Source organism: Vanacampus margaritifer, chromosome 1 (genome assembly GCF_051991255.1).
Source record: "Vanacampus margaritifer isolate UIUO_Vmar chromosome 1, RoL_Vmar_1.0, whole genome shotgun sequence".
Classification (NCBI taxonomy): domain Eukaryota; kingdom Metazoa; phylum Chordata; class Actinopteri; order Syngnathiformes; family Syngnathidae; genus Vanacampus; species Vanacampus margaritifer.
In genome coordinates, this window is record NC_135432.1 from 3,076,853 (window position 1) to 3,091,729 (window position 14,877).

The 14,877-nt window shown below is 39.3% G+C and overlaps 1 protein-coding gene across 4 annotated transcripts; it reads right to left on the reverse strand.

Annotated features, from left to right (window-relative positions):
* Nucleotides 1–256: 256 nt before the first annotated feature.
* Nucleotides 257–3,506, reverse strand: hemk2 (HemK methyltransferase 2, ETF1 glutamine and histone H4 lysine). Of its 4 annotated transcripts, none has more exons than XM_077555066.1 (6): nucleotides 3,227–3,506; nucleotides 2,298–2,384; nucleotides 2,137–2,227; nucleotides 1,981–2,064; nucleotides 1,750–1,891; nucleotides 257–1,547 (listed from the first exon to the last, which is right to left on the reverse strand). In XM_077555066.1, exons 1-6 carry the CDS (start codon nucleotides 3,361–3,363, stop codon nucleotides 1,432–1,434), a joined length of 657 nt encoding a protein of 218 aa, XP_077411192.1. In that variant the 5' UTR covers nucleotides 3,364–3,506; the 3' UTR covers nucleotides 257–1,431. The 4 variants fall into 4 exon arrangements, with proteins under 4 accessions (XP_077411192.1, XP_077411209.1, XP_077411183.1 ...); XM_077555083.1 differs by having other exon boundaries at nucleotides 2,137–2,237; XM_077555057.1 differs by having other exon boundaries at nucleotides 2,298–2,387.
* Between the last annotated feature and the right edge of the window lie 11,371 nt (nucleotides 3,507–14,877).

Consider the following 14,877-nt stretch of genomic DNA (forward strand, 5'->3'; position numbering starts at 1 on the left):
GCATGTTTTCATTTGTGGTATGTTCAGCTTTCGGCATCGATGTTAACGTAGTCCAAGGTTCTAGAAAATTCACTTTGATATATTTTTTTCTTATTTCATTCTTTAAAAAAAGAATATATTTTTCCCAGTAATTGTGCTTTTAAACATTTTTAAAAAAATATATATAGACTGAGCTTATTTGTTTTTGATATTATCAATTGATTGATGAAGGTTCTCCAAACCATTAACGATGATGTGCAAAAGTTCATTTTCCCACTCAACTTCATATTTATTTTATTAACAAGTTATGCTTTTAGAAATGCATACAGGTGGAGTGGCAACATTTCTTTTTGACTGACTGAAAGACTACACGCAAACAGAAACAATATGATCGCTGACAGGGTGGACATTTTTGGTTGATAACATTTAATGGAGGACCATCAGCAACGTGATTCAATTAGCAAGCTGACTGTACTATTCAACAAATATTTTAACATTTCTGACAAATTTAAGACAGAGTGGACATGCTAAACTTGACAATATCCCACTATATATAAATACATGATGAAAATGATGAAACAAGTGTAAATATTGATTCTGTAACTAACGATCCAGTAATGACAGGGTGGACAGCAATTTCAGGGACATGTAAAATGTTAAACATGATTATGCAAACGGAATACACCCAAAAATGTTTACTTGTAAAAAAATGGTATAAATTAACTCATTCACTGTTATTGACAGCTATAGATGTCAAAAATTCATTTGAACTATTTCTATTAGTTTAACTTTTTTTTCCCATTTTTGTTAAGAGTATGAAAACCTAGAAAAGCATTTTTTTTGTACATTAAGAACAGATACAAAATGTGTTTGTTGTTTTGTTGATTAATCGTGAGTTAACTAGGGAAGTCATGCGATTAATTACGATTACAAATTGTAATCACCTGATGCCTGATGAATTTTTAATAATCTTTTCTTTAAAAAAAAACACAATTTGCTTTTTTTATTTTTAATAATTTGTTTAAAAAAAATAAAAGATTATTAAAAATTAGGGGCGTCAGGCGATTCAAATTTGTAATCGTAATTAATCGCATGACTTCACTAGTTAACTCATGATTAATCACAAATTTGATATTTGTTCTAATACAATAAACAAAAAAAATCTAGGTTTTCATACTCTTGCTAACAAAAGTGAGGGAAAGAAAGTTAAATAGAAATAGTTCAAATGAATTTTTGACGTCTATAGCCGTCAATGGCAGTGAATGAGTTAAGAAAAATGAAATAGAGATAAAATAGTATAAAAAGAATAAACCCTATTTTCTCATTTTACTTGTATGTGTGCAAAAATGTTTGGCAAATCGGCCACTTAGGACGTCAGATTTTCACGATTCCATTTCCACGATGACTGTGATCCTGATAAGGACGCTTTAGCGTGACCTTGATCCTGTAAGTTCACCTGGCTTTGCACTTATGGAAGCGCAACACCGTCAGCCTCTCGTTTCCGGCTCTGGTGGACAGGTGAGGCTTTCCCTGCAGACCGTATCCACTCAATATCTGGATGATCTCCTCTAGGAAGTGAAGGAAAAGCAGCAAAAATATGAAAGAATCCATGACATTCCTCACAGGTGTGAATGTCTTTTGAAGTCTTCAAGATGATCTAAAAAAAAAATCGATCTGCCAGTGGCAGGTACATAGTAGTGACAATTAAACATTTTCTACCCCTGCTTCTCTCGTCACCATAAATGAAATATTCTCAAACGTTCCACGCACCTGGATTATTCTCGGCTATAATGACCAAGTAGAACAGCCCTTGACTGGACAGCAACTGAGACACGAGCGGTAGAAATCTGTCGGTGACCTCGCGGCCTCGCCTCCCACCGGCCCAAGCAGCTTCTATACCCGTGCTGCCCACCTTGATGACACACAACCAAAAAGAAACCAAAACCTCCTCCTCCATCATCTCACTTTAATAAGACTTTCAAGTGAAAAGGTCGAGCCCACCTCGCAAGATGGCGTGACCACGTACGGCGGGTTGAACACGAGCACATCCACTTGTCCGCCCAACCGGGGCAGGAGGCTTTCCACCTAAAGCAGAGCGCAATATCAAAGCGGCAACTCGAGAGTTGAAGTTGAGCGCCGTAAAAAGCGGAATCGGACCAGGTCTGTGACGATGGGCTCGAGTGCCACGTGGTTGCGTGATGCCGTCTTGTGGGTGCAGAGTGCAGCGGCGGGATTCACGTCTGTGCAACTGGTAAAAAACTACACTCTTGGTAACATGGAGGCGAGCGGAAGCAAACCAAAGATGTTGATCAACTCACAAATAGATGGCCGAGGGTCCCAGCAGGGACGCGAGGAACGCCGATACTACTCCGGAGCCGCTGCCGACCTCCACACACACACACGGCCTACTGGAAGCACAGACAATATTTTATACATTGCTCACAAAAAGTTAGCCATATTCGGGTGAAATTTCAGGGGCAAACATTCCAAGTTGATTTGACCTTCTCTAAATGTTTGAATGAACAACTGTTCAGTGTTTCAGTACTTTTTTCCACAAATGGCAACATTTTTTATTTGAACGCCCACACAACTAAAATGAAACATTTACTTGTGAGGATAAGCGGTTAGGAAAATGGATGTGAGACGTGAGAGTGCTTCAGTAGTGTGTTTTCTCAATGTATGAGTGCTCCAGAATTTTGTGTGAGAGTTAATCCTATGGTCATGCCCCTGACAGTCTCTCACACATAACTCAAAACGGTTCAGCAGTATGCGTTTCAGTAGGTATACCAACTGTATGTGAATCTTGCAAGTATGTTTAAAGGGATACATGACTCATTTAGCCATTTTCAGCAGTCTAGAATTAATTTGAAAAATTCATTGTTTTTCCATGTACAATTAATAAATACCTTTAGTTAAAAACGTTTTCTGGGTCGGTCACGTGACGTTAGCAAACTGAGCTATGATTGGTCGTGATGTCATCTACAGTCGACAGTAAGTGTCAAAATGTGTTTTTAAAGGTATTAATTGTACATTAAATATAATGAAGTGATCACGTTAAATATAGACAAAATATTTACTTACTGTTGAAAATGGCCAAATCAGTTCCCTTTAATTTGTACGTAAAGTGTTTCTAATATGTGAGAGCGCTTGAGTGTTATTAATCGAGAGAGTGTTTAAGCAGTGTTTTTTGGCAATCTTTATTTACGTCCCTTCAAAGCAATATTCGCAGCCGCCGGGCGTGTCTCACCTCATTTGCTGGAGCTTCTGAGCATCCTTTTCCAGCGCGTCAATGAGCAGGAAAGAATCCTCCGACGGATCGTAAACTTCGCTGAAGTCTCCCCGTGCGGCGTGATCGTAGAGCGGCGTGGGGTAGCTGGCCGACATGTCGACCTAAACGCACACCTGTCTTCTGCTCGGCTAAGTCATGTGCATGTAGTGGCGCCGATCAATTTCAATGAAACTCGACACAGTTGACACTTGCTCGTCAAACCGTATAACGCATCCCGTTTACTTCCTAGTACGTCACGGGTGTGCATGTACGTAGTACGTGATGACGTTAGTCTGCGTCTTTGTTACTTGTGGGATAGGGCTGCCACCGTGTGGTCATTTTTGAGAACTGCTTGCCTTGCCTTGAATGAATTGTTATTCAAATGAATTATTTCTTGCAGATGATCAGTTTCAAATATTGCGACCATTAACACAGTCTTTTGAACAATTTTCTTTTCCTGTTACTAAGCAACATTTTTGTCGAGTCGCATCCTTTTCAACTGCACTGAATAAATATTGGCCCTGCTGCAGTCTTGTGTGATTATGTTTATTAATTGTTAAAAATGGTCTAAACTCTTAGTCTGATATCTGAAACTTAAGTGCGTTAGCGTGTGTGTTTATGGTGAATTTGTGTTGGAGTTGCAGTGTAGACTGAGCACAGTGAGCAGCTTCAGATCGTTCAATAACCATGCTGCTGATGCGCCCCACGGCGGCCAATTAGATGTACTGCTGCTTTTGTCGAGCCATCCAAATGCCTCCATGAGTCCTTAACCAACATTTAATTTTGGCGTCTTCTATTTTGATTACTTTGCTGAAGTAGGCGAGTGGTCTTCCAAGGTTGACATGCAACAACACATGTATTACCTACTAGTCTGCTACATAACCAAAATTGTACAAAACGAGAATATTGCATAAAATAAACTAATAAATGTCAAGAAAATACCTAAAGAGACCGTAAAGTGAACTCAAGGATTTATTTCTAAATAAATACACACATATTTGAAGATAATTGCTGGAAACGAAGATGGATAATTATGTAGTAGTAGTGACGCATTCACACGCCCACGGACATGTTAAATGCTTTGGTTACCAAATGAGAGAGAAATTAACACCCCCAAAAATGAAAGGAAGTAATTAACACCCTTTAACATCACGAATAACATAAAAAGTGTGATAAATTGAGGGGAATCAACACTTTAAGTCAATTTGAGCAATAAACACTGAAAAGTGGTCTTTGGGTGCTGTCGCTTGCCATCGGTGCTGGCGGCGCGGGTTCGCTTACGCCTGGAGACTACGTTTGTTCGTGTGACTGTGTGTGTGAAAGAAACAAACAAACACTGAAAAGTGAACGGAAATAACACTTGGAGGTGTAAAAACAAAAAAAAAATCACTTTTTGGTGTCAAATAAATTAACACAATTAGTGGTGTTGTAGATTAACTCCAACAAAGTGTTTAAACTTTAAACTTCCGCAAGTACAGTATACATTTAACTCGAAATGGGAGAAAACTACATAAACTCGGGGGAAAGTGTTAAATTCAACACTATGGGGAGTTAAATTTCCACTTACAATTTTACTGTACAGTTGGTGGAAAAAGCCAATTGTAGCAGATTTGACAATTTCCACTTGATGTTCCTAAAATAGCTCCTAGCACCTTACAAACTTCTCTTCTGCGTTCAAGAAGTTGGACTTGAACACTGTTGACATGACCGAGTCCTCCCGGCTGGATTCATCTCTTGTCTGTGTTTGACCTCCAAGTTCCCCCTTGACAAAATCTTTGCCTCATTTCAATGCTAATGAGCTGTTATGGGTGTTTTCAAAGCCTAGCCGCTATTTATTATGAATCAGCTTACCCACGAGGCAGCGGCTAATCCGCTCAATCCCCGCAGAGCTGCCGCAGCCCGAGAGGTCAAGTAGATAGTGTTTAAATAGACTCGCCTCGTCTTTTGATTCGGAGGGAGCAGTACGATGACCTGCACGACGTACTGTAATGTCTATTCATCATTTTGCTTGACCACAAATCCTGTTGGGGGGGGGGGGGGGGGTCACAGGGGATGTTGCGGGGAGCCCCAGTTGACTGATGATGAGAGGTCGGGCTTACCCTTGACTGATCAACAGGATTGAAACAATAAAGCATTAGCATTAGCATTAGCATTAGCATTAGCACGAGGACAGCTCGAATTTGCAATCTGAATTGTTAGGCTCACCTTCCATCTTCTCACCTTCAAACATCTCTCGGATTGGATTTGAGCATTGATCTATCCAGTGTTCCCTCGCTACTTCGAGGTTCAGTTATTGCACTTTTACTCCATCACGGGGTTTTTGTGCGGGTTTAGCTCACAATTTTGCGGGTTTTCGAAACGAAAATATCAGTCTGCTTTCACGGAGGACTACTGAAATCGAAGAATATCTACTGTTGTAAGGCTACATTTCCAAGAATTTTCGACAATTTCTAATTAATCAAGCTCTCTACATGATTAATAGGTTATCAAAAATAATTATGGATTCATTTGATCATCAATTGTGTGTTAATTAATCATTGCGGCCCTACTTGTAAGTTTTATGTACAATATTTAAATCTGTTGTTAGATAAATATTGATTATGACCTGCTCCAGATGTTGCGTGCTGCCATATTGCTTTTTTTGTACTAGTGATTTCTTGATGCCAAATTAGAGCTGTCAAACGATTCATTTTTCTTTAGATTCATCTCATTTTAGAATTTTGATTAAGGGCATCTGTTATGTGTTCATTCTTTCAACATTTAATGTTATGAGGACGTCTTTAACATTTTCTGATCCACTGCACACGTCTCATCCTCCGCTTTTTCGAATCAGTTCATTACTTGCATAATAAAAAAAAAATGGCCCCAATATTTTGATATGAAAAAATATGAAATATAATGTCATACACAAATATTTATTAAATACGTTCATGCATGTAGTTATATTTATTATTCAAACACAACCTGTGCTACCTTTTTAACGCAACCATCCGGTGTCAAGCTAAAGGATCATCTGCAGTCAATTTTATTTATTTCTTTCTTTCTGGAGAGCTCAGTATTGTTCATTCGGTAATTTTACCGATTGGACATGTCATCATTGCTCTCCTTTTTTTTTTTTTTGTACGTGGGTGATTATGTGTGTGTGCGTGCGAGCGTGTGTGTATTCATTAGTTCACCTAAAACCTATTAAAAATAATCCCATACTGTTCACCTAAACCGAACACTTCCAGCCAGAGTCATGAGGCCGTCAGGAGACCCGAGGAAGGACCAAAGAAAAGAAAGGAAAGTGCTGCAGTCAAAATTAATAGTGTGATTAATCTGCGTTAATACATGATGAACGCGATCATTTTTTGGTGATTAATCACTGAGTTAATGCTTTAGCTTCGACAGCACTATACCAAATGCATGGCTCACTGTTGTATTTTATCGAGTTCAATCCAAAATCTAATCAACTATACAGACTGGGATGCACATTTTGTTCCGCGTTGATTCAATTTAAAAGCTTCGAGCGACGGTGCCGTTATTACACGCAGTTAAGGGGGGAAGAGAAGAATACAAAGTATATGTAGCTAGCCATGAATAAAACAAAATTCCCCGCGATAATGAGCGCGTTGCTGCTAAGATCTCCTGCTGTCCTAACACTCAATGTAAGGCAACACCAAATTCCAACAGCTCCACACAAGCTCAGCAGCAGCTTGGCGGTCTCGCCCATGAATACAAATCCCATCGCTTGCCACTTTCAATTACCCCTTGAAAAAAAGGCTTGTGTGTAGGAATCCACAAGGAAGGGTGTGACATGTTCTATTAGCAGCTAGCGCATCACGCGCATCATAGCGCAGATGAGAGTGATCGTTTATTTCGGGTCGTTTTTCACACAAATGTCGTTGGCAGATGTTGTGCCGTCAAGTTGTTATCCATCCGTCTCTTGACACGTTTTGCTGTTGACTTCCTTGGCCTCGTGACATGAAAATGGTTCTGGTGACATTCACCTGTATTTTGCTGCTACCTAGCTTGTCGCGCCTGAGGCTGAGCTGACATGCATTGAGGCTCAATCAGCAACGCGGTGATTGAAAGGCCGTCTTTAGCTTAAGACTCCGGCGGCACGCAACATGCTATTAGCTCATGACGCAGCGCTGTTCGCTTGTCACTTCAGCTCGGCGTGCTCACAACAACACAGCGGGGACATTTTTTCTCAGCAGTCACCTGTCCTCGCGTGGCTGCAAAAGCAACTTTCACAAATAATACAAGGTCAAGTTGAGAAGAATGACGCAGCGACCTGACGTGACGTTCGGGAGCCATCTGTCATTTTGTTACCTCGGAGAGCTGTTAGCAGGGGTGACACGGGGGATTTTGGCCATTGTGAACAAACAAACAAAAAGTCACTTAAGAACCCTCAACGTATGAATAATGTTTTCCAATAACCTTGTCAGCCATGGGTCCTTAGGATCATTATTACTAACGGCAGGTGGCGGTTCACAATTCACCTCCATTTGTATGGCATTGTTTTTTTGTGGAACTGTCCTCAGCTAATTGCTTAAAAAAAAGTTACGCCCTAAGACGCAACAAGATGGCGCCAAGGCCCTGGCAAAATAGTAACATAGTAATGGGTGTCAAGGAAGTAGTGTTGCCTTGAGATCCAAAGTTGACATGCTCGGTTCTCAAATCATCTTTCCACATTAAAATGAATTGAAATGCCGTCAATTCGTTCCAGGCTGCCCCCCACAAAAAAAAAAAATACAAACATTTTTGTAATGTTTTATTTAATTTCAAAATAGCACTTTATAATATTGTGGTGTACTTTGTAAAACATACAGTAATTTAATAAAATGTAAAGAATTAAACCACTTTTTTTTGTTTGTGCCTCAATTCAATGAACATTGCTCCTCTTGTACACGCCTGGGCCACCTGGGAGAAATATATAAAACATATGGATATACGTTCAAAGAGACAGTCACAGCTCCTCTTTGCAGAGGATAATTAGTATTAAATATAAATATCAAATGTTTGAAAGGTTATATGTTATAACACCACAAAACCAATATTATCCATTAGTCTATCAATTGTGTTTTGCATTGTTTGTTAGCGTTATGCTAGTTGACAATTCTTTTTTTTTTTTCTTAAAATTTTTTTTTCCCTTCTGGAGAGCTCAGTATTGTTCATTCGGTTTGCTCTCTTTTTTTTAAAACTTTTTTTTTAACATAATTTTTTTTTTAAATTTATATTATCCTTTAGTCTATCAATGGTGTTTTGCATTGTTTGTTAGCGTTATGCTAGTTGACAATTCTTATTTTTTTTTTCTTTAAATTTTTTTTTTCCTTCTGGAGAGCTCAGTATTGTTCATTCGGTTTGCTCTCTTTTTTTTAAAAACTTTTTTTTTAATATAATTTTTTTTTAAATTTATATTATCCTTTAGTCTATCAATGGTGTTTTGCATTGTTTGTTAGCGTTATGCTAGTTGACAATTCTTATTTTTTTTTTCTTTAAAATTTTTTTTTCCTCCTGGAGAGCTCAGTATTGTTCATTCGGTTTGCTCTCTTTTTTTTAAAACTTTTTTTTAATATAATTTTTTTTTAAATTTATATTATCCTTCAGTCTATCAATGGTGTTTTGCATTGTTTGTTAGCGTTATGCTAGTTGACAATTCTTATTTTTTTTTTCTTAAAATTTTTTTTTTCCTTCTGGAGAGCTCAGTATTGTTCATTCGGTTTGCTCTCTTTTTTTTTAAAACTTTTTTTTTTTAATATAATTTTTTTTTTAATTTATATGATCCTTTAGTCTATCGATGGTGTTTTGCATTGTTTGTTAGCGTTATGCTAGTTGACAATTCTTATTTTTTTTTTCTTTAAAAATTTTTTTTCCTTCTGGAGAGCTCAGTATTGTTCATTCGGTTTGCTCTCTTTTTTTTTAAACTTTTTTTTTTAAATTTATATGATCCTTTAGTCTATCAATGGTGTTTTGCATTGTTTGTTTGCGTTATGCTAGTTGACAATTTTAAAGATATGAAAGTAGTAACTCGCAAGTCTGATTTTCTTTTCTTTTCTTCCTTTTTATGTAGCTTTCGAGGACAAACCAAATAGGGGTCACCGTCCTGTACTTGTAACAAATCAGAAACGGCTTTGTTTTTGAAGCGCACGCGTTCATACGTGACGCCAGTGATAGTGAAGTGAGCACGACCGTACTACGGCATGTCAATCTTTCATCTTTGACAAGTCCCACATTTCTAGACAGCCTTTTGCTAAACATGAAGCATCTCCTCAGACATCGTTCTCATTCTGTCCTCCTCTTATAGTTGTGAAGTTATTCAGCCTTCAACGAGCCGACTCTGGGAGCCTCTGTTTATTTGTGTGCATGCGTGCTTGCCGGGATTGTTTTTGAGATCCCCCAATCTAGAACCAATTTCTATGCAAATGCTCTGACCCGATTTAGAGTAAGCTGACTGTGTTTGCCGCCTGTGTCGCAATACAGGCTACATAAAACGTCACAGATGCTCGTAATTCTGGTCGGGTGTCAAGTTTAAGTTCACTAAAAAGTGAAGGCCACGCAGCCGAGGGAGGCCGTCATTATTAAGCACGGGGTTGCCGTGGCGCATTTGTCGATTCAAAACAGGACAAAGGCCCGGGAGGTAAATTGCCTGAAAAGTGCCATCCAGGCAACGGATATCAAAACAAAAGATTACATGTGAAAAACCATAACTATGAATTTTTAGATTAACGATGTTCGTGCAGTTGATAGATTTGATTTGGTTTCAAGGAACTCTGCTACTCCTTTTGTGTGGTATCGCTGGCGTGCTGCTGTTGTAGCAAAAAAAAAAAAAAAAAAAAAAAAAAACTCTTGAAGACATGAGTTTCCGTCTGATTGCAAACAAACCTGTGCTAATTGTACAGTTAAGAGAAAATAGGAACAAATCGCAAATAACTCCTGTAGTCTGTAGTCCTGTAGAGTTGCAAAAAGAACCATCTGTCAGTGTATAATTTCAGCTTTAAATGAATTAGTGCTGCAATTAAAAAGAATATTGTTTAGGAATTGCACTCTCGTAAGGAATTATGTTCCAACCCACACCCGCAATAAGTGAAATCCATGATGTAGAAATTACACTATTTAAATACTCCCTAGGCATGTTTTCATAGCACTTATCCCTTTAATGTCTTTAAACACACATTTAAAACAATACCAAAAAGGAGCACAGTCTTGATGGGGTCAGGGAGCCTTATTTTGAGGGTTTACTGAGCTGATCGCTTGTTTCTCGACACATCACACAAGGGAACGCTGACAGCTGTGACAAAAGCTGGAGTAAAAGCCAAAACTGTCAGCAAGCTAAGAGAATTCTCTTTTCACTGGAAAAAACATTTGTCTGAAAAAGGGAAATCTTCAAACCTATAATATAATACAATTTAAAAACATATATTGAGAGAGAACAAGAGCAATGGATAAGAAAAAAAATTACAAAAACTAACAGACTTAACTTATCGTCTCACAACATACACCAATAATCATGCTCAAAGGTTTACTATATAAAATGAAAGTACAGCCATCGCTTTCCGTAGGCGTGTGATCTTTAAAAAAAAAAAGTAGAGACTTAAAGATTAACGAGGATTTCAAATTCAATAATCTTATAATCTTCAGGTAAAAAACAGGCTTTTTTGAAATACTTCCTTTTTTCACTATACAGGCGCTCCCCTACTTACGAACGAGTTACGTTCCGAGCGATCGTTCGTAAGGTGAATTTGTTCGTAAGTTGCTTCAGCGCTGTATTTTGTATTATAATTTATGTTTAAAGCCTATATAAGTATCTCTTTGACTCCCAAAAACGTTAAATGACGTTTAGTAAAATCCTATGGAGGAGTGCCAAAGACGTTAAAAGACGTTTTTTTCAAAACAGAGGTGACCATTTTCTATTGTTGATTACTGAAAAACGGAATAAGGTAGAAACAAACTTTTTTCTGATGAAAGATGAGAGTCCAATCTTTCATTTGGTAGTATGTGTGTTTCCATAGTTCAAACACATAATTTTCTGTGGACCTTGAAAGATCAGTCAAAAATGCTTAAATCGGCTGGCACCCACGGCATCCCTTTTCTGAAAACGTCTGGCAGTCTGTTTAAGGCTTGTATAAGTAACCTGTATTGGTTTGTACTGAAAAAAACATTGAATAAAATGGAGAGAATACGTACAGTACTGTACTACGTATGTTAGAGAGAGAGAGCGAGAGACACACACAGTATGTACATGTACGTAATAAGATAAATAAAATGAAGTTTAACTTACTTTTGGAAGATGTACTCGATGCTTAAGGAGATGATGGAGGAGGAAGAGGAGGATTTTATATCATGAGAGGGTCTTCGTCGTCGCTGGAATGGGCTTTAAAAGTTACTTCCTCCTTCATGGTAAAGGAATATAAGAGTTTGTGTGCGTGGGGGTGAAATACAGGATGTGTGTGATTAAAGGAATATAAGAGTTTGTGTGCGTGGGGGTGAAATACAGGATGTGTGTGATGGACGTGGGCGTGTTAGGAATGGAATGTTGCCAACAAAGGATGCTAATTGCAGGGGGAGATGCAGAACCTGATAAGATCAGAGTAGGTTGTAAATCACATTTGTTTTACACCGGGGCGGAAAAGTACAAAACAGGAGAAGCCACCCAGTGACGCTGCGGATGAAGATCGGCCAATGGAAAGCAAGCTAAAGTTAAACTGCAGAAAACACATAGCCAATAGAAAAATGCCAGGATGCCTTTGTTTCTGTGTCATTTAAATATTGTGTAGTATAACTATTCACTGGGGCAACTCGGATGAGACTACGTTGGCTGCTTGAGACAGAGACGTATAGAATTGTATGGGTAGGGACCCGGGACCCCAGCTGTTATGTATTAGATTTGAGTGTTAGGAATAAATCCACTCGTGTGTGAAGATGCCGGCTTCCTGATACCTTTCTATTGCAGAACGAGCATGCTATTGTTGGATGGGTGATAGTTTGGTAAGGTCACAAATTGGAGTCAGATTATTAACTTAAATTTATATTAATATAGAAATAAATTCCAACAATGGGGACAGGCGTTTCTTCCTCTTCCTCCTCGACACGTTGCTGAGCCTCCAATGCTGGGTGAGCTCTCACAGCGCCAAGCGTCGGTATTAGCGGCGGAAAGAAGCACTACTCGGAAAAAGGCGCGCATACAAAATCTAATTTACCGAACATTTTTCGACATACTGTACGCGCAGACATGTTCGTATGTACCGTTGTTCGTAACTCGAATGTTCGTAAGTAGGGGAGCGTCTGTACTTCTTTCAAATTGACACGTCAAAATAAGAGTGCCGCCATCTAGTGGCAGAAAGTCGAATTACACACAAAACAAACAGAGGGCAAAACAAAATGGTTCAAACGGTACGAAAACAAATCTGCAAACCTGCGAAGAGGGTGTGAAGGGTCATTTTCAGAGGATTAAAAGAAATGTCTGATATTATTCACATACAAACTACACAATTGCTGGCAAATACAGCACACATACCTCCCATCGAACTACAATCTTCTTCAAGTTATTTTACGTCTTAATCATGCCAAGTCAGGTGTAGTTGCATTCACCGCGCTCGTTATCTATCCTCCACCATGACTGCCGTGACAAATTTTTTCTAGCAGTTTGAAAGTCTTGCCAGGCATCCACGGCAATCACAGCGTGTCACGTTTGCCGAATCTTTTACTCGGCTCTGTTTTAAAACAATGCCGTTTTGTCTGTTTTGTTGTTTGGCGTTGCCGTGGCTACCAGGAACCAGGAAGTGTAAAAGTACCTTAATGTCCTTAATCTGGAGTTGTATCTCATTCTCTTAAGCATGCAGCCTGTGCCAAAGTCCGACAAAATTACAGTCAACAATTCCTCTAATATTGCTTCAGTGACTTCAAACTTAACGCCTGAAACAACTAAAAGGCCAACTTGCTTTGCACAAGCACTCACGTCTTACTGTGAGCCACTTGAGCCAGATGCTGCCGTTCTGTCATTTAGTCGACTTCTCAAAACCAAATCAGTAATTCATTTCCCCGCCTGGACCTCTTCAGTGATGGCTTCTCAAAAGAACCAGCACAGGAGTCAAACAAAAGGGAATAAGAGATGTTTACGAGGTTATATCTTTAATAAGCTCCCAACTCGGGAAGCTTTGTGCTCCCCAGATGTGTGTCAATTGTTTTATTTGGAGTTTGCAAAGCAAGAAGCGGTTTGTCCCCAAACTCTCTCAAAGAATGTTGTGACCGTCTTCCTGCTGCCGTGAGCACAATTATTAATCCTTAAGCATTTTAGCTGAATACAATAATGTGGCGGTTGCCAAGCGACCAGACATTACCGGACACAATGTGTGCACTCAAGTGGGAAACATCAGCGGGATTACTTCCTTAATTGAATAGTTTCCAACAAATACACGTATTACAAGCAAGACCATCTAATATGTTACGCGTTTGTGACGGCACAGCTTTTCCTATCATCTTTTTCTCTGTGAATTCGTTACAGGCTTTGCATCTTTGTGCCCCCAAAATGAAAACAGGATGTTTAAAAAGGATGCAGGCTGTGCACCAACATATTTTATTTTTTAATAGTACATGCCTCTACGGTAATAAAACCGGTTGTCTCGGGATCATATTCTGTATTACGGTATTCTACTTTAGTTAAACACGAGTAATCACAAAACAAAATGCGTAGTGTGGATATTCAAACGTCTAAGAAAAGCTTTTAAAAGCATCCATCCAGCCATGTTTTAGTTTGGTTTTGGTCTTTTGTGTTTATCATCCCGGTCCCCTTGTCTTCCAATCAGCACCCTCTTGCCCATTGTGTCACACGTCCAGGCCTGTTCGTATCTCCTTTTTGTCTTTTGTCAGTGTTCCTAGTTTCCTGTTTGCCTTTTGGTTTATCTTTTGGAAATAAAATCCGTTTTTTTGTTGAAATCCTGCAAACCTGCCTCGCCTCACTACTTCCCGCACTCGAGTCCTCAACATCCCACACCTGACAGAACCCAGAAATGACTCAGCAGGAAGCACATGGCGACGCTCTGCTCCCCCTCAGCCTGCCGACCGCCACCTTCCTCTTCGTGAAGGATCTCTTTTTTCTTTTGTCTCTTGTTTGTCTATGTCCCCCCTTCACTCGTTGTCTCAATTCAGATCTTTCCGAGATTGAAGACGGTCTCCTTTTGGTTAATCTCCTTTCTGACTCCGATGATTTTAATTCAGATTTTGATTTTCCTGTTTTTTTCCAGCCCTTCTCAGTTTTTGTCCCAGTTTTCTTTTGAGGAACCCATCCCCACAGCATCATGTCAACGTGACCTTTAATCGGGCACCCGTTTTGCCATCTATGTGGTGGCCGGCTTAAAGGTCACCAATCCTCTTCACGAACATCAGCCCACTTTTTCAAGTCACGCAACTGCACGTCTTTCAAGCCACAAAACACCGTATCTTTTCCGGCACATAAGTCCGTAACCAAGTCACGTTGTCTCGAACCTATCTCCACATCACTTCATTTCCCACCATTTTCTTCACCTCTTTCCCTCTACCGTGCACACCTCGTAGCCCCAAGTCACGTCCTTCCAAGTCTGCCCCCACATCAATTCGTTCTCCCTCGTCCTCTCCTCGTCATGTTTCTTCTAGTCCTGAGTCTTTAGTTC